At 33.5% G+C, this 20,965-nt stretch overlaps 1 protein-coding gene across 2 annotated transcripts in view; it reads right to left on the bottom strand.

The window, feature by feature from the left end:
* SEC23A (SEC23 homolog A, COPII coat complex component) overlaps positions 1-20,965 on the bottom strand; it is an 81,780-nt gene that overhangs the window by 16,361 nt on the left and 44,454 nt on the right. For both annotated transcript variants that reach the window (XM_007473180.3, XM_056810999.1), the window contains exons 9-14: positions 17,153-17,268; positions 10,918-11,041; positions 8,116-8,196; positions 7,246-7,335; positions 4,393-4,499; positions 801-954 (exon numbers count right to left, since the gene is read on the bottom strand). In XM_007473180.3, coding sequence (XP_007473242.1) covers positions 801-954; positions 4,393-4,499; positions 7,246-7,335; positions 8,116-8,196; positions 10,918-11,041; positions 17,153-17,268 — 672 coding nt within the window. The remainder of the gene's footprint in view (positions 1-800; positions 955-4,392; positions 4,500-7,245; positions 7,336-8,115; positions 8,197-10,917; positions 11,042-17,152; positions 17,269-20,965) is intronic.

Raw genomic sequence — 20,965 nt, 5'->3', positions numbered from 1 at the left:
ATAATTTTATAATCAGGCAAGGGAAATAATACATGCTTACATGCAAGTATACATACATACAGATGTGTGTATATGTATATACATATGTGTTTAAATCACTAAGTAAATCCAAGGTATAAATACATACACACTAAATTCAAAGCATATATATAAGGTGATATGTCAAAAAGACATTTCTTAATGAGAGCTACTGCTTTCCACAAACCTGATAATAATATTTACAACGACATATTTGAAATTTGGTTCTAAATGATTGAGTTTACTGTGTTATTAATTACCATACTACTTATAATAGTAAGTGCCTAAATTCAATTTGTGAATTATTCATAATATCTCTTTCCTAAATTACTCATCCCCAATCCCACATGTGTCAGTGTCTGTGAAGCATTTTCAAGGTGATTTTTCACAGTAAGCATCATTAGAAATACATAAACACAGGTATAATTAGAATTTGATCCCCAGAACTCTCTTTCCCAGCTTCCCATGTTCCTTCTCACATTACATGCTAACATAGGGAGGACATAAGTTTTGTGTAGCTCCATCCTCTCTCTCTTTTTTCCCCTGATCACAGTTTGTGGAGGTGGGCTAAGATCCAGGCAGGAGAATTTTTCTCACGTGGCTTTACTCAGGCTTTTACTTTTATTCTTGTATTTTTTCTACTTCAAGTGATTATTAATAAACTTTATAAAATATAATATTTGAAGTTAATGGATATTAATTTTAATCTTGCACATAAAATATTAAAATTATACAAATTTTTTTTTTGCTAACATTTAAGAATACATGATATTTGTTCTTACCAAGCGAATGAGCTGTCTGTCTAGCCATCTGAGCACATCTGGACCTTCCTCTGTCTCTGCCCTATACACTGCCAGTCTGGCCATAAGAATGGCAGCTGCCTCCTGATCAAAAGAAGCAGCAATGTTTTGGATTTGGGTTTGAGCATCTGCCCAGCTAAAGAAAAAAAGAAACACAGTAATGTTGCTCTATTATTACATTCATAATTTGATCAAGCTTAAGTTCAGAGAAATAAATTAAAATGAAAACAAATGTTATTTCAGTAATACTACCATAAATAACTCTATTTTACAATTATAAGATTGAGTTATAGATAATTAATTTTTTAAAGCACATATAAGCAACTTCAAAGTAGCATTGCTGTATTTCCAAAAATTATGGCCAAGATATCTTAATGACAGTTATTAGGTAAAATATTTCCAGTAGTATAATGGTACCTTTCTACCATGTATATTCTCCTTATAGTGGAATGATCCTAAAAATATTTTGAAAATCAAGAAGGAAAATGTTCAGAAAAAGTGAATGTGTCAAAAGATTGGAGGACACTAGAATAGCACACAGAGGAAGAAGGAAAGAATGACAAATAGAGACTATCATGTATTTAATTATTTCATATTTATTTATATTTAATCTTTATTTTTATTTTATATATGCTTATACACATCCTTTTTATCTCCTCCACTAGAAAGTAAGTGCTTTATAAATAAGATTATAAATAATCATCAGAAGGAAAGCAACAAATTGGGAAGCAATCTTCATAAAAACCTCTGACAAAGGTTTAATTCCTCAAATTTACAAAGAACTAAATCAATTGTACAAAAAATCAAGCCATTCTCCAATTGATAAATGGGCAAGGGACATGAACAGGCAGTTCTCAGCCAAAGAAATCAAAACTATTAATAAGCACATGAAAAAGTGCTCTACATCTCTTATAATCAGAGAGATGCAAATCAAAACTACTCTGAGGTATCACCTCACACCTAGCAGATTGGCTAACATGACAGCTATGGAAAGTAATGAATGCTGGAGGGAATGCAGAAAAGTAGGGACACTAATTCATTGCTGGTGGAGTTGTGAATTGATCCAACCATTCTGGAAGGCAATCTGGAACTATGCCCAAAGGGCGATAAAAGAATGTCTGCCCTTTGATCCAGCCATAGCACTGCTGGGTTTGTACCCCAAAGAGATAATAAGGAAAAAGACTTGTACAAGAATATTCATAGCTGCGCTCTTTGTGGTGGCAAAAAATTGGAAAATGAGGGGATGCCCTTCAATTGGGGAATGGCTGAACAAATTGTGGTATATGTTGGTGATGGAATATTATTGTGCTCAAAGGAATAATAAAGTGGAGGAATTCCATGGAGACTGGAACAACCTCCAGGAAGTGATGCAGAGCGAAAGGAGCAGAACCAGGAAAACAGTACACAGAGACTAATACACTGTGGTACAATCAAAGGCAATGGACTTCTCCATTAGGGTCAATGCAATGTCCCAGAACAACTTGAAGGGATCTAAAAAACACTATCCACAAGCAGAGGATAAACTGTGGGAGTAAAAACACCGATGAAAAGCAACTGCTTGATTACAGGGGCTGAGTGGAAATGACTGAGGAGAGACTCTAAATGAACACTCTAGTGCAAATATCAACAACATGAAAATGGGTTCGAATCAAGAACACATGTGAAACCCAGTGGAATCATGCATCGGCTATTGGGGGGGGGGAGGAAAAGAAAACGATATTTGTTTCTAATGAATAATACTTGGAAATGATCAAATAAAAAATTACTAAAAAAAAAAAGAAATACAGTAATCCAAGAAAATTCTGAAGGATTTAGGATGAAAAATGCTATTCATCTTCAAAGAGAGAACTGAAGGAATCTGAATACAGATCCAAACCTACTTTTAAAATTTTACTTAATTTTTCTTGTTTATTTTTTTGGTTTGTGTTTTATATGATTAATATGGAAAAATGTTTTGCATGCCTGCATATATATATATATAAACTATATCAAATTGCTTGCTGTCTCAAGGAGAGAAAAAAGGAGGAAGGGAAAGAATTTGGAATTCAGATTTTTAAAAAATGATTGTTGAAAAGTATTTTTATATGTAATTGGGGAAAAGTACAATATTTTTTAAAGTAAAGTTAAAAAAATCTTGAAAAAAGATTATAACCTTTTATAAATATAAATATCCAAATTTATATATAAATTAATTGTATTTGTGTTTCTAGCTCCTAGAAATATATCTGGCCCATAGTAGGTGTTTAATACTTGTTGCCTGATTGATTTATATCTCAAGACACCATTAATTGGATATATTAAATATTGTATTAGTATAATTAATTATTAAATTATCAAACAGAGAAGAGAATGCTCAAAAAATTAAATCTGATAGATAAGAAAAAATTAACAGAAAAAGTAGGGAATACATTTTTTTTTCAAATTCAAGTCAGCATGCACAAAAATATTGATTTTGTCCCAGGATACAAAGTTATCATCAACACAACACTACAAAAATGTTAAACATACAGATCAAAATGCAGCAAAAATTGTCATCAAGAAAGCAAATGCAATTTTAAAATGGGCTTAAGTGGGACTTGGGTTAAAGATCATTCCATAGAAATAATTCAAATTTTTATTTTAAATGATGAAAAATTATGTGATATAGCAGAGAGTTCATTTAGCTAGGTTCAAATCTTGCCTCTGAAATACACTGATTTGTGACCTCAAGCAAACTAGAAACATTGGTTAATCCAACTTCCTCATTCTACAGAAAAGCAAACTGAGACCCAGAGACTTCAAATGATACAAATCTACCCCAGGAATAATAATTATCATGATTATTATTGATAGTATTTATAAATAAACCTTTAAGGTTTCCAAAGTGCTTTAAAAATATTATCCCATTTTATCCTCATGACAATCCTAGAAAATGGGTCACAAAGTCTGTGTCTGAGGTTATATTTGAACTCTGAACTTTCTGACTTCAGGTCCAAGTCTCTATCTACTGTGCCACCTGTTTGTCACTCAGAAACAAGGGTGAGTTTTGAGCTCAATATGAAGCCAAATCCAAACACAACATTATGCTGGCTTCAAAGGTCACCCATGAAACAGGAGAACCAGGATTCAAATCCAGGTCCTTAACTTAAAGTTTAGGATTTTCTCAACATTGAAATTTATAGGATACAACAGGCACTTTAAATTCTTCCCTATAACTTTTCCTCTAATCTGTTTAGGTTTTGTTACCAATGAATTAGAGGCTTCCCAAAACAAGGACTACATTTTTATCAGCTAAAAATTACAAACATTAAAAAGCAGTTATTCTCATTACTATTTCAAGTCCATTTTGCAGTTTCTTCTTCAAGAAAGGAAGAAAAGGGTGTCTGCATTTCAATTTAAATTGATAAAGTGCTTGGTGGAATTCTTTCTAATAGACAATCTTATCAAGTCAAAAACAATGCTGTTGGTCACAGACTTTATTCTAGGCTTGTCATCAAAAAATGGAAAGGTCGGTCTGGAGACATGCAGGATCAATATATTAGTAGTTTAAGGCAAATGAATTCAATCTCTCCTCCCCTGCAAAAAAAAAACTTACTTTCTAGCTACTGTGGTTACTCTGATTCGTCTCTGCCCACTCGAATGCTGATACTGTGTCACAAATTGAATAGCACCACGTCCACCTTGAGGAATTGGAGCATTATGCTAAATTTAAAAAGAGTAAAAATTGAGCAAAAGTTTAATTGTCATCTCTCGAACACAAAATATCACTACTTCCAAAATTCATTTTAAATTAAACTTTAGTATGTCATTTTGCAGGGCCAACTAAATGCATTTGAGCATTTGAGCAGATATGAGGGATGAAAAAGTGAGGAAAAGGGAAGATAAAATGATAAAATCAAGAAAAAACTATCAAAGTGAATTCAATAGTATGTACAATATAAAATAGCTAAGGGGGAAAGGAAGGGTAGAAAAGACAGAGATGAAGACAAGAAAAAGGAAGGGTGATGAGTGGGAGGGAAAATACAATCATGATAGACTAGTGTTCAGGGATTGATAAAGTTTTAATGAAAAAGAGAGAGACTTGGAGAGAGGCTCAACCATGAAGATTCTGCCAATGCTCAGTAACAAGGAGAAAGAAGCTTTGTAAATAAATATATGATCTAAATGAAAACCACCAAAAAGACAGAAATACTACCATGTATATTCTATAATTAATCAAAACAGTATCAATATATACAACATATGAGACATAATATTAAAATTTAAGTTCTTAAAGGCCAGGACTCATTGAGTAAATATACATTCAATTAATAGCAACTAAAAGTAGAAATTTTCTAAAATAATAATTGTCTTATAAATAAATACATAAAATTAAGTGGCTTGTCAAGTCAAATAGCATTGGGATAGTAAAACATCATTTTCTACAGGTATTCTATCCCCAGACCTAAAGACAGGAGGTCCTCAGTTTAAAGGTTCAAATCTGGCCTCAGACACTTCCTAGCTATGTGACTCAGGGCAAGTTACTTAACTCCCATTGCCTAGTCCTTACTGCTCTTCAACCTTGCGTCCAATACACAGTATTGATTCTAAGGTGGAAAGTAAGGAATTTTTTTTAAAGGGTTTATCTGTTTTGTATAAATAGTAATAACAGGCATTCACATACTACTTTAAGGTTTTCAAAGCACTTTATACATATTATTTCTCCACAACAACCTTAGAGAGGATAAGGGATGTGGAAGTCACAAAAGAAGTTTTGAGTATTCTGTACATAACCAAGCCTGTCTTCTCAACTCAGATACAACCTTTCAGAGTTTACTGAACAGCTATCCAAACCCTTCCCCTACACTACCCCAAGGTATCAGAGTAGGACATCAGTGTAGACTAACTATAAATAATAAAAATCAAACTATAAGGTAAAAGATGGAAAAATATTTATATATGCATTTTTAAAAAATGTAAAAATTAGAACATGTTCATCTTATTCAGGTCTACCTACTCAAAATGATAAAAATAAACCAAAAAGATAGCCCATTCAAAAAGAGGCTAAACATTCTAAAACAAAATGTTTAAGGACAAAAAAAATTTTAATATCCACTGGATTTTGAAAATAGTACAAAGCCTATTTTAAATGAGAAATATAATCATCTCCCAAAATGATCTTGCATAATTGGGACACCTGATCTGGTGACCATAAGATAATTTGAATGTCATCAGATATAAGTTCAAGAATATTGGCCCAAAATAATTCTTCATAGAAAAAAAGGCTGGTCTTTCAAGAAGTTTCATCAAAGAGAAAGGGAATATTTAGCACTGACTTAAGAGTAAAAAGATCTAAATCCTAGGGCTGGCCCCATACTTCACTGAGTAACCATGTCCCAAACCATTTCCTTTCTCTCAGTACTAATTTCCTATCTGTAAAATAAAAACAATCACAGGTGCCCTACCAACTTCACAAGACAGCTGTAAAAGGATCAAATAAGATATCTGGTGTTTTAGTGCTCTTAAAAGTATGTGAAATAGTGTTTGGTTACATTATATTGATTAGCATTGTTATCATTATTAATATCCTAAGTAGCCATATTACTAATGTATATTTTGACATTTAAGTTTCTAAGAAAAACTAAACTTACAGCTAAATAAAAATAAGTACATTAACAGGAAGAAAGTAGGCAGAATTCGATTTGAGAAATTGTGCTATATTCTGAACAATCCTAATCTGCGTCCTAACACAAACTAAAAAAAACTAATTTTTTTAAAACTAAAAAAAAACTCTCTTTTTAACATTCCTGGTGATGCTATAAAGCCATAAATCACAGAGCCCCATAATCTCCAAAGAATAAGAATTGCCCAGAGGGCAATAGAGACATAAATGATGAACATAAATAGGATGTAGTAAATCACCAATGAGAGTTTGTGAGCAAGAAATACTACACTGGTGGTACTCACAAAATGTTTCCAGTATTAAAGAGACTTTTGCTAGGTATATCATCTATGGAAGATTTGGGGACAAGAATTATTTAGGCAAGAATGGGTTGCAATCTGTATCAAGTAGAGGTACTAGCTAAATTGGTGATTTCACTGTACTAAAAAATATATTACCTTAAAAAATTCCTTAAATAGGAATACATAGAAAGTCTAATGGTCACAAAATCATAAATCTGCCTTTTAGAATGGAAAGGATCTTCAAAATTTACTAATCTAACTCCCCTGAAAAGCTATTTTTTGTATGTAACCTAGTCCTGCATAAAGATTAGTGAGATATATAAATTAAAATTATTAATATTAGTTAATAAAATGAGAAAATTAATGTCCATAAAAGACAGGAAGCTTGTCACATAATTCTATTATTCAGCAAAAGGAAGAAAATATGAATTTTTCAGAACCATATCAGCTACTATGTCAACAGTGTTGTTTTTTTTTTCATTATTAAAACATAGAAAAATCATACCTGGTTCACAACCTCAAAATACAGAGCTAAAGTTGTATTAGGACTGAGTCCACATATTTTCCATTGGCAGGTGCCACCTGTTCCAATTTCCTATAACATAAAAATTTGAAAACAAGAATAAACAAATATTTTATGTTAATAAAGTATACACTAAGTTATAAGTACAAAAATCCAAAGAAAAAAACCATGAAATTTCTTCTAAAAAATGCTTAGAAAAGAGCAGGAAATATATTCCCAAAGGTCAGAAGAGAATAAATGGAGAAGGGTAAAAGATTCAATAAGTTATCTGGGAGTAGCTAGGTGCCTCAGTGAAGAGAGAGTCAGGCCTAGAGAAGAGAGGTCCTAGATTCAAACTTGGCCTCAGATACGTCCTGGCTGGATGATTCTGGGCAAGTCGGCTTGACTTCAATTGCTTAGCTCTTGCCATTTCTGCTTTGGAATAATACTTAATATTGATTCTAAGACAAAAGGAAAGGTTTTTAAAAAAAATAAGCCATCTAGTCCAAACTGCTCATCTTACCAGATAAGGAAGCTGGGTCCCAGAAAAGTTAAATAACTTGTCCAAGGACAGGCATGTAAAAGGCAGAGCTGAGATTTAAACTCAAATCTCCTGACTTCAAAATCAGTTCTATTTCCACTATGACTAAAAAAAATTCTTCCACTTCTTGTATTATCAGAATCCAGGGAATTACCACCCAAGCAGATGAACAGAAGAAGGCATGCTATATGTTAGATAAGTATGTTCCGTTCCACTACACTTGGTAGCAACTGTGCAACAGTCACCTCATAAGGCTCTAAGAGATCCACTCTTTGCTATGTTAATTAGGACCCATGCATTAGTTGTGTTTTCTATTTCAAAGCTTAACTTACATTTTCTGACACACAGGGTCCTTTAGAATTAAGAGAGACACAGGGTCCAATAGCTCCTGAAATCTTTATTTCCCTTGAGGTCTGCAAAAAAACAAATGACATCATGAGGTATGCTTTAACATTAATTAATATTTAAGTTCTTTCTTTTACTCTGAAAAAATAACATATGCTTACATTCAAGAAAATTATCAACTATCAACTCTATGAAAATGATTACTAAATCTATTATTTCCTGTCCTATATTGACAACTGCCTGCTGGACATTTCCACTGGAATGTACTGCTGACATGATTTGAACATGTCCCAAACCAAATACAAAAGTATTATGCCTCCAACTTGCCCCTCCTAACTTTCCCTGTCTATTGGTGTTGCCACTATTCTCCCAGGGACCTGTGAAACCTAAGAAATATTTCTGAGTGTTCTCTTTCCTTTGACCCTTTATCACCCTATCTCAATCAACTGCCAAAGCCTATCAAATCCTATCTCTAAAATATCTCTTACATTTGGTCTCTGCCTTCTACAACCATAAGCCATTGCCCTAGTTCAAGCCCTCATAATCTTCTATTGGGATTTCTGTAATAGTCTTCTAATGAGACTTCCTTCCTACAGCCTTTCTCCTCTAATTCAGCCTTCATATAACTGCCAAAGTAATCTTCCTCTCCCAAATTTCTTACCAGTCAAACTGATCCTTCCCAGTTTCCCTTCCAGAATTATCATCTCTATCCCTATGCATGTGTGAACCTCTCTAACTTGGAGCTTAAGGTTCTGTCCAGGGCCTAACTTATCTTTTCTCTCTACACTCTCACCAGCAATCAAGGACTCAGTTCTGTCAGTAATTCCTACAACCTCAATCTCTCTCATGCATTCCAGTCTCACATCACCAATCATATACTTGCACCTCTCTAAATGAATGTCCCATAAGCAGCTGAAATTTAGCAAGCCTAAAATATAAAAATTTCCTCCAAAAGTCCCACCTTCTTCCTAATTTCTCTATTTTTGTGTTGGGTTCCACCATGTTCCAATCTCCCAGGTTCATAAACTCAGTATCCTCTGAGTCATGCTCTTCTCTACCCCTTACATCAAATAAGTTGTCATGCCTTATTAATTTTACACCCACAATATCACTTTCATCTGCCCCAAGTTTGTTTCAATTTTAGTCTAAATCATGTTCATTTAAGGTGGAGACATCCACTGGAGCTCAGGAAAGATGCTGGGCCCTCACCATTCTAGTTCAGGCTCTGATCATCTTTCACCTAAACGACTACAACAGCCTCCTACCTGTATCCCTTTCTCTAATCTCTCTTATACATAACTAGCTCAAATCAGTATTTCTAAATATGTCTTACTACATCATTCCTCTGCATGAGAGAAATTACAGTGGCACACTATGGCCTCTGGGATCAAATACAAATTCCTCTCTTGGGCTTTAAATCCCTTCAAAATCTGGCATAAATACATATATGTCCATACATATAGTATTTAATTATCTATATACATGTTCTTTTCTCCAGTAAAATATAAGCCCTTTGAGGACAGGTACTACTTTTGGTTGTGTCTATGAATACTGAGCATCTACCACAACATCATGCATTGAATATGGATTAAATTCATAATGAATAGACCTAATAACTTTATTCCCCTAATCAAAAACCATCAGGGGGCAACTTCTTATTGCTAAATAAATAAAATACAAACTCCTCAACCTGCTATTTAAAGTCATCCATCAACTAACTCTAACCTTTCTATTCAGTCTTATTTCAAACTGTTTTGTCTTCCCATCATCTCCATCCCAAATAAACCAAATTATTCATTCCCTTGTCTTCATCCTGCTTTTTTCCCACTTTCATTGACTTGTTTACACTGTTCTCCCATTACTGAATACAAGGACACTAGAGTCCCATCTGTTGAAATATTTCCTTTCTTTTTTTTTTAAACCCTTACCTTCCATCTTGGAAGGTAATACTGTGTAATGGTTCCAGGGAAGAAGAGCAATAAGGGCTAGACAACTGGGGTTAAGTGACTTGTCCAGGGTCACACAGCTGGGAAGTGTCTAAGGCCAGATTTGAACCTAGGACCTCTCTTCTCTAAGCCTGGCTCTCAATTCACTGAGCTACCCAGCTGCCCCCTTTTCAAGAATACACAGGAATTATCTTCTCAATAAAACATTGTTTGATCTTTTTTCAAACAAAAATGATTCCTCACTTTTTAAGTTTCGTATCCCATTACTATTTATCAAATTCTAACTTGTATTTCAGATTTTTTTACTGTATCCTATTATTATAAAATTTTAGACTGCTTGACTGCAAGGACTGTCTTTATATCTGTGGTGTCTAGTATGATCTTAAATTGCTATAAACACCAACATAGTATAGGACTACAGAAATATTGTATCTTGAGTAGTTCACTAAAATTTAGGAAGGGCTTTGAGAAACTAGAAAGGATATAAAATCAGGATGGTGATGAGCATTGAGACCAGGCTATATGACAGCCATCTCCAAATATCAGCAAGACTATCATGTGGAAGAGAAATTAGACGTGTTCATCATGGACCCAGAAAGCAGAACTATAAGAATGAGTGGAAGTTACAAAAAGCAGATTTGGTCCAATGAAAAGAAAAACTTCCTAACAGTCCTGTTTTAAATAATGACAGATTTTTATTGACAGTTTCTAAAAATTCTTTAGGTCTGTTCAACATTTAATTTTTTTTTTTCAAATTACATGCTTTAGATTATTAATGATATTTTAAAATAAAACAAACTCCTTTTCTGTAAACATATATTTTTCTTCAATTTTCATTCTTACCTTTATTTCTAATGTGCCTCCAAAGCCCATTTTAAATTGTCCTTGCATATCTTTGGTAAAGACTCTCTGAAAGGTCTGCTTGAATAAGGATGTATTGAACGAATCTCCCATTACCATGTATCCTCTGAATGAAAAGACCAAAAAAGCATTGTTAGAGGAACATTTACTGGAACAACAAATGTCATAATTGAATGAAACTATAAAAATTTAGGATTTGACTCAAAAACAAAAGATAATAAAATAAGATTAAATTTCTATTCAGACTTATATGCAATTAAAGAAATAGAGAACCTTAGATATTATCTAACCTAAAAGTTCTCTCTTTACAGATGAGGAAACTGAGATCCAGAGTCTCTTTATCCCTTTCTAAAATAGGTATTTTTAAAGAAATGGTCACTAGACAATAAACAAGTTAGTCAATAAACATTTGTTGAGTGCCTTCTATGTGCCAGGCACTGTGTTAAGTTTAAATAAGAATTATATAATGCATTAAGTAAGCTTCTGGAGAGTTCATCAAAACAAAGGTAATAATTCTTTAAAAATTAGTTCTGGAAACACAATTTCTCTTTAAAGATAATTTTCACTAAGTAGCTTACAAAAATAATTGCAGCTCAAATTTATATAGTGCTTTTGATCTTTGCAAAGTTCTTTCCTCAGAACCACATTGTGAGCACATAAATATCTGTACCCCAATAATAAAGATAAGGAAATTGAGGCTCAGAAAGATTAGGTGATTTGTCCAAAGTCTCAGAGCTATTAAGTAATGGAGAATAATAATTTGAACACAGACTTCCCAACATCATATCCAGCATCCCACTATATGACAGCATATGCAGTAATGAAATTTCTTTAATTTCATATTAGAGAATAGTATTATAATCTTAAATAGGCAAAATATACTTTTCAAAATGAAACACTATAACTCACCATTCCAGTTAATTCTTAAAAATCATATAACAAAGTCACAAAAACCTTAGAGGAAAAAACTTTCCTCTATTCTTCAGTCTGTGAAATACCAAGATAAGCATGTAAGTCTTCATGATGTGGTTATAAAAGGTAACATCATAATGAAATTAGAAGAGCAGGGAAGGAATTACCTTTCAAAACTATAGACAGGACAAGATAATAACCAAACAAGAGTTAAGAGAGTAACACAGAAAATAAAATGAACAATTATGATTACATAAAATTTTAAAGGCCTTATCAAACAATATCAATTTTATGTTTAAATGTTTAAAGTTTTTCTGATAATATCTGATAGCCAAGATATTTAAGAAATTCATACACATGAGAACAAGAACCATTTCCCACTAGATATATGGTAAGAGGCTACAAAATAACAATTTTCAAAAGAAGTACAAGCTAGCAACACTCATATTAAAAAATGCTTTAAATTATTAATAATTAGATAAATGCAAATTAAAGCATTCAAATTCACTCCATATATCCATTCTGTTGCCAAATCTTGTCATTTCTACCTTCACAATATCTTTATATAATTTTCTTTCTTTCCCCTTTGCACAGCCATTAATCTATTTAAAGTCCTCATCACTTGGACTATTGTAATAGCCTTCTAACTATAGAGTCTCTACCTCAAGGTGATTTTTCTAAAGTGTAAGTCTGACCATGTCATCACCCTGCTTGGTGAGCTCTAGCGGCTCCCAGGAACAAATGTCAAATCCTTTGTTAGGCATTTACAACTATATTTCCAGTCTTCTTACACATCTTGATTTACTCTACTAACTCCTGCCTCTGTGCCTTTGCATAGACTGTACCCCAAGCCTGGAATGTTCTGCCCCATTTTAGTTTCCTTGGCTTTCTTCAAGATTCTGCTCAAACCCCTCCTTATGCAGAAGGCTTCTCCCAGTCTCTCCAAAATTTAAAAAATTCGTGCCTTTGTCTCTCAGATTATCTTTCATTTATTTCATATATATTTTTATGCAACTAGTTATTTACATGTTGTTTCCCCCATTAGCATGGGCAAGATCAGGGATTATTTGCTATTTGCTGTTTTTATCTGTATTCCCAGTACTTAGCCCAGCATCTGGAACAAAAGGTGCTTAATAATTATTTTTTTAATTGAATTGACTGAATGAAGTTCCCATTCACTCCCATTAAGTTGACAAAAACAACAAAAAGGAAAATGATAGTTGTTGGAAGGGCTGCAGAAAAATAGGCACACTGATGCCCTTTTGGTAAAGGTGTGAATTGATAAAGGCATTCTAGAAAGCTATTTGGAACTATACCCCAAAAGTCATTAAACTGCATATTCTTTGATCCCAAGATATCACTATTAGGCTTTTAACTCCAAAGAGATCAAAGAAAGAAGAAAGGGATCCCCATGCACAAAAATATTTAGATCAGCTCTTTTGTTATAAGCAAAGAACTGGAAACTAAGGGGAGTAAGGCAGGCATTAATTGATGAAAGAATGAATAAACTGTAGTAGAGAAATTCATTGGAATAATATTGCATTATGAGAAATAATGACAGTAATCATTTCAAAAAAACCTTTGAGAAAGCCTTTGTGAACTAAAGCAGAGTGAAGTTAGCAAAATCAAGAACAATTTATACAAATGTCATCAACTTTGTGAAAAAAAAAATAACCCTGAAAAAAAAAACCTGAAGAAATTTGACATACACACTACACCACTTCCAGACAAAGGGTGATGGACGCATACATAGAGGAAATTAATTTTACTTGAGTATATGTGTATTTGTTAAAGGGTATTTTGTTTTGTTTTTTGTTTTGTTTTTGTTGTTTTGTTTTGTTTTGTTTTGTTTTGTTTTGTTTTGGTGGGGCCAAGGATAAAGGGGCTAGCAATAACAAAAAACAAAAGTAAAAAATATTCACCGAGGATTCATTTTTTTAATGCAGATTAAAAACAAAAATCTAGAAGTAAACACAGAAAAAGTTTTGACAATTATATAAGTATCCTCTATTTATCTTTTAGTCATCTGCTGTCATGACCAAACAGTTGGATTACGAAAAAATGCTGGCCTTGATTGACATCAATAAATGAAACCTAGGTTTGAGATATCTGACCCCCCAAAAAAGGTGAGCCAGTCATATAATGAGTTAAGGGATGGACAACCCCCTGATGAAAGGTAAGTATAGTTGGAATATAACAAGTCTTATTTTACATCAATAAACCAGACTAAGGAAATACAGCTAAATATCAAAAGTAAAAATCAATACAGAATAAATAACTGAAGTGGCTGAATAACAACAAAGCGCCTATTAATTTCTTAATTTATAAAATGAGGTGGTTGTACTAGATGACCTTAAGGTACCTTCCAGTTCTAAATTCTTTGAGTCTACTACAAATAACTTCTATTTCCTAATAATTTTTCAAACTGGGCCAATCACACTTACATTAAATGTTTAAATAATGGTAAAGGTAAATAAAGAATGGCTAAATTTTAAACCATATGAACATCTCAATTTTATTATTTATTCTAATTATAGCTATCCATAAATAAATCAAAACCTCTAGGCTCAGTATGCTCACTTGTAAAACAGGGATAATAATATATATTACAATCAAATGGGATAAGTGTTTGAAGTACTTAATAAACTTTCAAGTTCCACATAAAAGTCAGCAAATTATGCAAAGGCAGGTTGGGGAAGAAGATGATGTTAATAGTAGTTAATAGTAGGGCTTTAAAGTTTGCAAAGTACTTTAAATATGTTATCTCCCTTACTCTCACAACAATGAAAGAAGGTACTATTACTATCACCTTTTCACAGATAAGGAAACTAAAGATAAGAGAAATTAAATTATTTGACCAAGGTCACACAGCTACTAAGTGTGTATAATTGTCATATAATTCTAGATTTATAAAAATTTTTCTTGTTTGAGAGTAATTTTAGGATAAGAAACCTCTCCTAATCAAGAAAGTGAACTGTTAGAGAAGGCGCCATGGAGATGCCTGCAGAAACCTCACACAGCACCAAAAGATTCAGAATGAACTTTGGGATGTAGTCGAATTGAACTGTGGGGGGATTAAACACATTTATTTTGAACATACGCTCTTATGCCAAAGGGGACACCCCCCTGATTTTTTTTTTGTCAATGAGCCTAGCAATCATTGGTTCTGTTTTCTTTTGTAATCTCCCTCTTATCCCCAAATTATTGTGTTTTCCCCTTAGAAAGTTCAATATCGTATGTATGTCTAGTTAAAAACCTTTAGAGATATATATTGATTATGTGTACTGATTCCATGGGGAAACTAGGTATGTTTGGGAGATTTCTACATGCTTGCTTTCCATGGGAATCACAGGGGCATTAGAATTAGAACCGGCTCCCCAGGACTTCAATTCCCAGAATTCCCCTTTCCTTCTCACATTAAGTATTGACATAGGGAGGATATAAGTTTTGGGTAGTCCCGCCTCTCAGCCTTTTTTCCCTTGATCCCAGTGGCAGAAATGGGCAGAAGTTATTCACATGACTTTACTTTTTGTTAGATAATTAGGTCTGAACTTCTATTTCTTTTCATTTATTCTCTTTCTACTTCAAGTGATTATTAATAAACTTTATAAAATATAATACTTGGAGTTTGTGACATTAATTTAAATCTTACAAGTGTTTGAGAAGATTTTAACACAGGACTCCCTCACTATAGATGCAGCAGCCTATCACTCTGCTACCTGGATGCCTCTAGGATGGGCTTTAGAGCAGGATGCCATGAAGAGGTTCAAGCCCAGTGTCCCTGACACAGACTGGCTGTGTGCACCTAAGCAAATCACTTAACTTTAAGTACTAAGACAACTCTCTTTAGACTATAAGTTGCAGATAAAGTACTAACCTATTCTGGTAAGTTTCCTATACAAATGAAATCACAGGCCCAAGTCACTATCTCTATCCCTATGATAAAAACTATTTAGCTAAATGTTATGAATAAATCAATGCTGGCTTTGCTAAGTCCCAGAATGCTGTAAAGCCCCCTAGACAAAACACATGATCACTATAAAAAGTTTGGCCTAACCAACCACATAGAAAAAACCAAATGAATAGAGAATATCTTTTGAAAATTCACTGTGAAATATATTTGGATAAACAATGCACAGAGCTTATCAACCAGTGTATATTAACTCTTGGCTAGACCACAGAATTAACCTGGGAGAGGTGAGCAAGTTGTTCTGCCATAAGGAGACCACAATATTCCCTAACTATAGTAATATTTATGTAATATTTGTATGGGTACAAATCATGGAACTGTATCATATCCCAAGAAATAACAAAAAATATTCCACAGGAATAATGGAGAGGCACACAATGGATGTGAATTGGTCCATAAAACATAACAAATAATGAAATATAGAGAAAAACAAAGAAAAGGATGCCACCAAAAATGTAGTTTTTAAAAATGTGAGCTGGTTACATGGCAAAAACCAAGCAATAATTACTGTCAAGAAAAATAAGGAAGTCCCCAAGCATATTAATGGACTCCCTCTTCATTCAAGACATGGATATGAATCACACAAAATAGAAGGTTACAATGGGTTTCAATCCACAATACTAGAGAGAAAATCCATGTCAATAAAACATAAATTCATATAAGTATTTGATTATAAACTGCCAACAATAAGCAATTACGCAAAAAGCATAAAATTTTAACTGGGAGAAACCTGAGAAATCAACATGAATGATGTGGAAATTATGGCCCAGAGTGCCTGAAAGTGAACTGTCCAACTTCAGTTAATTGTAACAAATACTCACAGCTGTATAAGGCTAGCTTAGATTTGGAGTCACAGGTAATGTATGCCTAATTTTGAGAGAGTATGTCTCTGATATTAAGAAAATAATTATGCAGAGTAAAACAAGTAAATAACTCAAACAGTCATTACTTTTATAGAGGTAATTTGTTTAGTCAATGTTTGTTTTATTATTTTTAAGTTAAATGTTTATATTTTTATTACAAAATATAATTATATGTAGTCTTTAATAATATGAAATGTTATAATTTTATTGGGCCTAATTGTTTCTATGTCTAGGTTACATATTCGCAGTTACTTATAGTTATTACTATCCAAAAACTAAAACCCACTTATGACTGGTAACCAAAAAATCTAAGGACTGAGATCCAAGTTAAGAAAGATCTGAAAACTCAAACCTAATAAATGGCAGAAAGATCATATTGAGTTTTCCCCCCAAAAGAGTTATTTAATTTGTTCTTATAGCTTGATTCTGTATTTCAAAACTTTACAGGGGATCTCAAATTCTAGATACATACCCAGTGAGGTTAGGACAGCATTTCATCTCCAAAAGACCAGTCTGATCCAATGCACATGCATAAATATCAATAACATGACCAGTTGTAGCAGCTCGATTGGCCAATGCTTCAAAATGCTAAAGAAAAAACATTTTTTAATTAAATCAAAACAGTATATACATTTTACACCCATATATGTGTTTATATTCATAACCAGATCAAAATGTGGATAATGTGACTTGATTTGGAGTCAACAAACCTGGGTTCAAAAAATGTCTGTTACTTGGGCCCCTTGTGACCTAAAACGAATTGTTTAACTTATGTGAGTACTAGTTTTGCCAGATGTAAAATGAGAAGGTTGCCCTACAAGACCCCTAGCTTCAAATATATAATCCAATGAAAATTCTGGCAGATTGTCAGGATTTTGTGTTTTGCAAATGATAAAGTTTTCGCCTTCACAAATGTCTTATAAAATGGCATAGTAAATTCTTTAACTCCAATTTATTTTCCACAGCTAATTTCGTATGATGAGATCTAGATATTGAAGCAAAAAGAACACTGAACAAATGACCTAAATTTGTTTCCTCATCCATAAAATGAGCCTGAACTAGATCTATGAGATCCCGTTTGGCTTAAAGATTCTACGCCCTGACTGGAGAGAGGGAACTGACACAGGTCTAAAGAGAAGCATACATTGGACAGAGTGCCAGGGCTGGAATCAGAAAGACTCATCTTCATGAGTTCAAATCGAGGCTTAGACACTTACTAGCTGTATGACAATAGGAAAGCCCCTTAACCCTGTTTGTCTCAGTTTCCTCATATGTAAAATGAGCTGGAAAAGAAATGGTACACTACTTCGGTGTCTTTGCCAAGAAAATCCCAAATGGGATCAGGAACAGTTGAACATAACTAAAAAAAAGACTGAAAAACAAAGTGAGGCAAAAGAGCTGGCATTTTAAGGCAGAGCGGAAAGCAAACAAGACCATGTCTGCATACGTAGTCCAATCTACCTGCAGCAAAGTAGAAATAAGAATAATTGCATGTTCTAAAAATCAGAAGAAACAATGAGAAACATAAAAGTTACCAAAAGTTATCAAAAACAAAGGGGGAAAATGTAGTACAGGTCAGGTTCTAGAGAGGAGCAAGGAGGTTAAACAGGCTCAGAATGAAGCAAAGTCAGAGGCAAATGAAAGTGATGAAGTTCTACAGGTACAAGAGTCTTTTAAAATCCTCCTATCCATCCACTCTCTCCAAAGGGGCTTATCTCCCAGTCAGTCTCTGTAGATAGAGGAATGAGAAAATAATTTTTCATAGGTTTAATCATATGGAATATACTCAAAAGGCAAAATGAAATTACAAGATGAGCTAAAAACAGTTTTTCTGGTTTAAAAATATAGCATTTTCCACTCATTTATATATGTTTCCATTAGGAGAAATTGCTAAAGAATGTTATGAGTAACCAAAGAACATTGCTATTAACACAAATTAAGAAAAGCCTTTTTATGTTACAGAAATACAAAAGTTAAGTACTCAAAAGAATTTGATAAATTTAAAATCTTAGATTAGTAACTTGAATATACACCAATATCAAATGCAAAAGGTATAAAGATTTTGAACTTCTGATTAGACATAATTTTAAAATATGACATTAAATATTAATTTTTCTCTCTACATTCTGTTATTGCAACACTACCAAAACTATTCCTTCTCCTTCCAGTTAAAATTATCATCAAATTTAAAAGCAAGACATCTAATGGAATGTCCTGAGAATCTGAAAGTTATTAAATTTGGATATCAGGTCTTGTGGTTAAAATGGCTACATGAAAGGTCAAAGAAAAGGCCTACTCTCCAGCAAAAATCTCCAGTGAGTAGGCCCAGTTGCCTAAGAAACCCAGAACAACCTGACCAAGGTAAAAGAAAGAAATCTAACCTACAGACCCCATAGGGACTGGAAAGCTTCCATTTATCTTAAATAGGTTTATTTTTTCTAAATTAGGAATATTTTGTCATTGTTTCTCTCTTTTAAGTCAGTACCTTGAGGGGGGGGGTAGTTTAAAAAGACTGTAAAGTAAATAAGGGGGAATAAGAAGGGAGGGGGTAGAAAGGGAAATAAAATAAGGGTGGGAATTAGGGGAAGGATTAAAAACAAAACATTGGTGTAGAAGGAAATAGTGAAAGAAGAAAAGGCAGGACTAGGAGTAGAAATCAAAATGCGGGGAAATATGCAGCTAGTAATCATAATTCTGAACATGAATGGAATGAACTCACCCATAAAACACAAGCAAATAGCAGAGTGGATTAGAAACCAAAACCCTACCATATGCTGTCTAAAAGAAACACACATGAGAAAGGTAGACAGGCAAAGGGTAAAAGTAAGAGGATGGAGCCAAATCTATTGGGCATCAACTGATAAAAAGAAGGCAGGAGTCGCAATCATGATATCTGACAAAGCCAAAGTAAAAATAGATCTAGTCAAAAGAGAAAGGGAAAAAGACATGTACAAAAATATTCACAGTTGCGCTCTTTGTGGTGGCAAAAAATTGGAAAATGAGGGGATGCCCTTCAATTGGGGAATGGCTTAACAAACTGTGGTATATGTTGGTGATGGAATACTATTGTGCTCAAAGGAATAATAAAGTGGAGGAATTCCATGGAAACTGGAACAACCTCTAGGAATTGATGCAGAGTGAGAGGAGCCGAACCAGGAGAACACTGTACACAGAGACTGATACACTGTGGTACAATTGAATGTAATGGACTTCTCCATTAGTGGCAATGCAGTGACCCTGAACAACTTGGAGGAATCTATGAGAAAAACCACTATTCAGAGGAAACACTGTGGGAGTAAAAACACCAAAGAAAAACAACTGCTTGAATACATGGATCGAAGGGATATGGTTGGGTATGTAGACTCTAAATGAACATACTAGTGCAAACATCAACAACATGGAAATAGGTTCTGATCAAGGACACAAGTAATACCCAATGAAATTGCACATTGGCTGTGGGAAGGGTGGGTGAAGGGGAGGGAGGGAAATAATGTGATTATTGTAACCAAGGAATAATGTTCTAAATTGACTAAATAAACTAATTCAAATGGAAAAAAAGAGAGAGAGAGGGAAGGTAATTACATACTGATAAAAGGCAGTAGAGACAATGAGGAAATATCAGTACTCAACATGTATGCACCAAATGGCATAGTATCCAAATTTCTAGAGAAACTAGTGGAGCTCAAGAATGAAATAGATAGAAAAACTATACTAGTGGGAGACCTGAAACTTCCTCTATCAGAACTAGATAAATCAAGACAAAAAATAAATAAGAGGAAAGAGAAGTGAATGAAATCTTAGAAAAATTAGAGTTAATAGATATGTGGAGAAAAATAAATAGGGACAAAAAGGAATACACCTTCTTTTCAGTAGCACATGGTACATTCACAAAGATCAATCATGCACTAGGGCATAAAAACACTGCAAACAAGTACAAAAGAGCAGAAATAATAAATGCAACCTTCTCAGATCACAATGCAATGAAAATAATAATTAGTAAGGGTACATGGAAAGGCAAATCAAAAATTAATTGGAAATTAATCAATATGATTCTCCAGAATCAGTTAAAGAACAAATCATAGAAGCAATTAATAATTTCATTGGAGAAAATGACAATGACATCCTTTCAAAATCTATGGGATGCAGCCAATGCAGTACTCAGGGGGAAATTTATATCCTTGAGTTCATATATTAACAAACTAGAGAGGGCAGAGGTCAATGAATTGGGCATGCAAATTAAAAAACTAGAAAGTGAACAAATTAAAAATCTTCAGATGAAGACTAA

This window comes from Monodelphis domestica, chromosome 1 (genome assembly GCF_027887165.1).
Source record: "Monodelphis domestica isolate mMonDom1 chromosome 1, mMonDom1.pri, whole genome shotgun sequence".
NCBI classification, from domain to species: domain Eukaryota; kingdom Metazoa; phylum Chordata; class Mammalia; order Didelphimorphia; family Didelphidae; genus Monodelphis; species Monodelphis domestica.
Note: the sequence above shows the minus strand (reverse complement) of the source record. Positions and strands in the feature narration are given on the sequence as shown.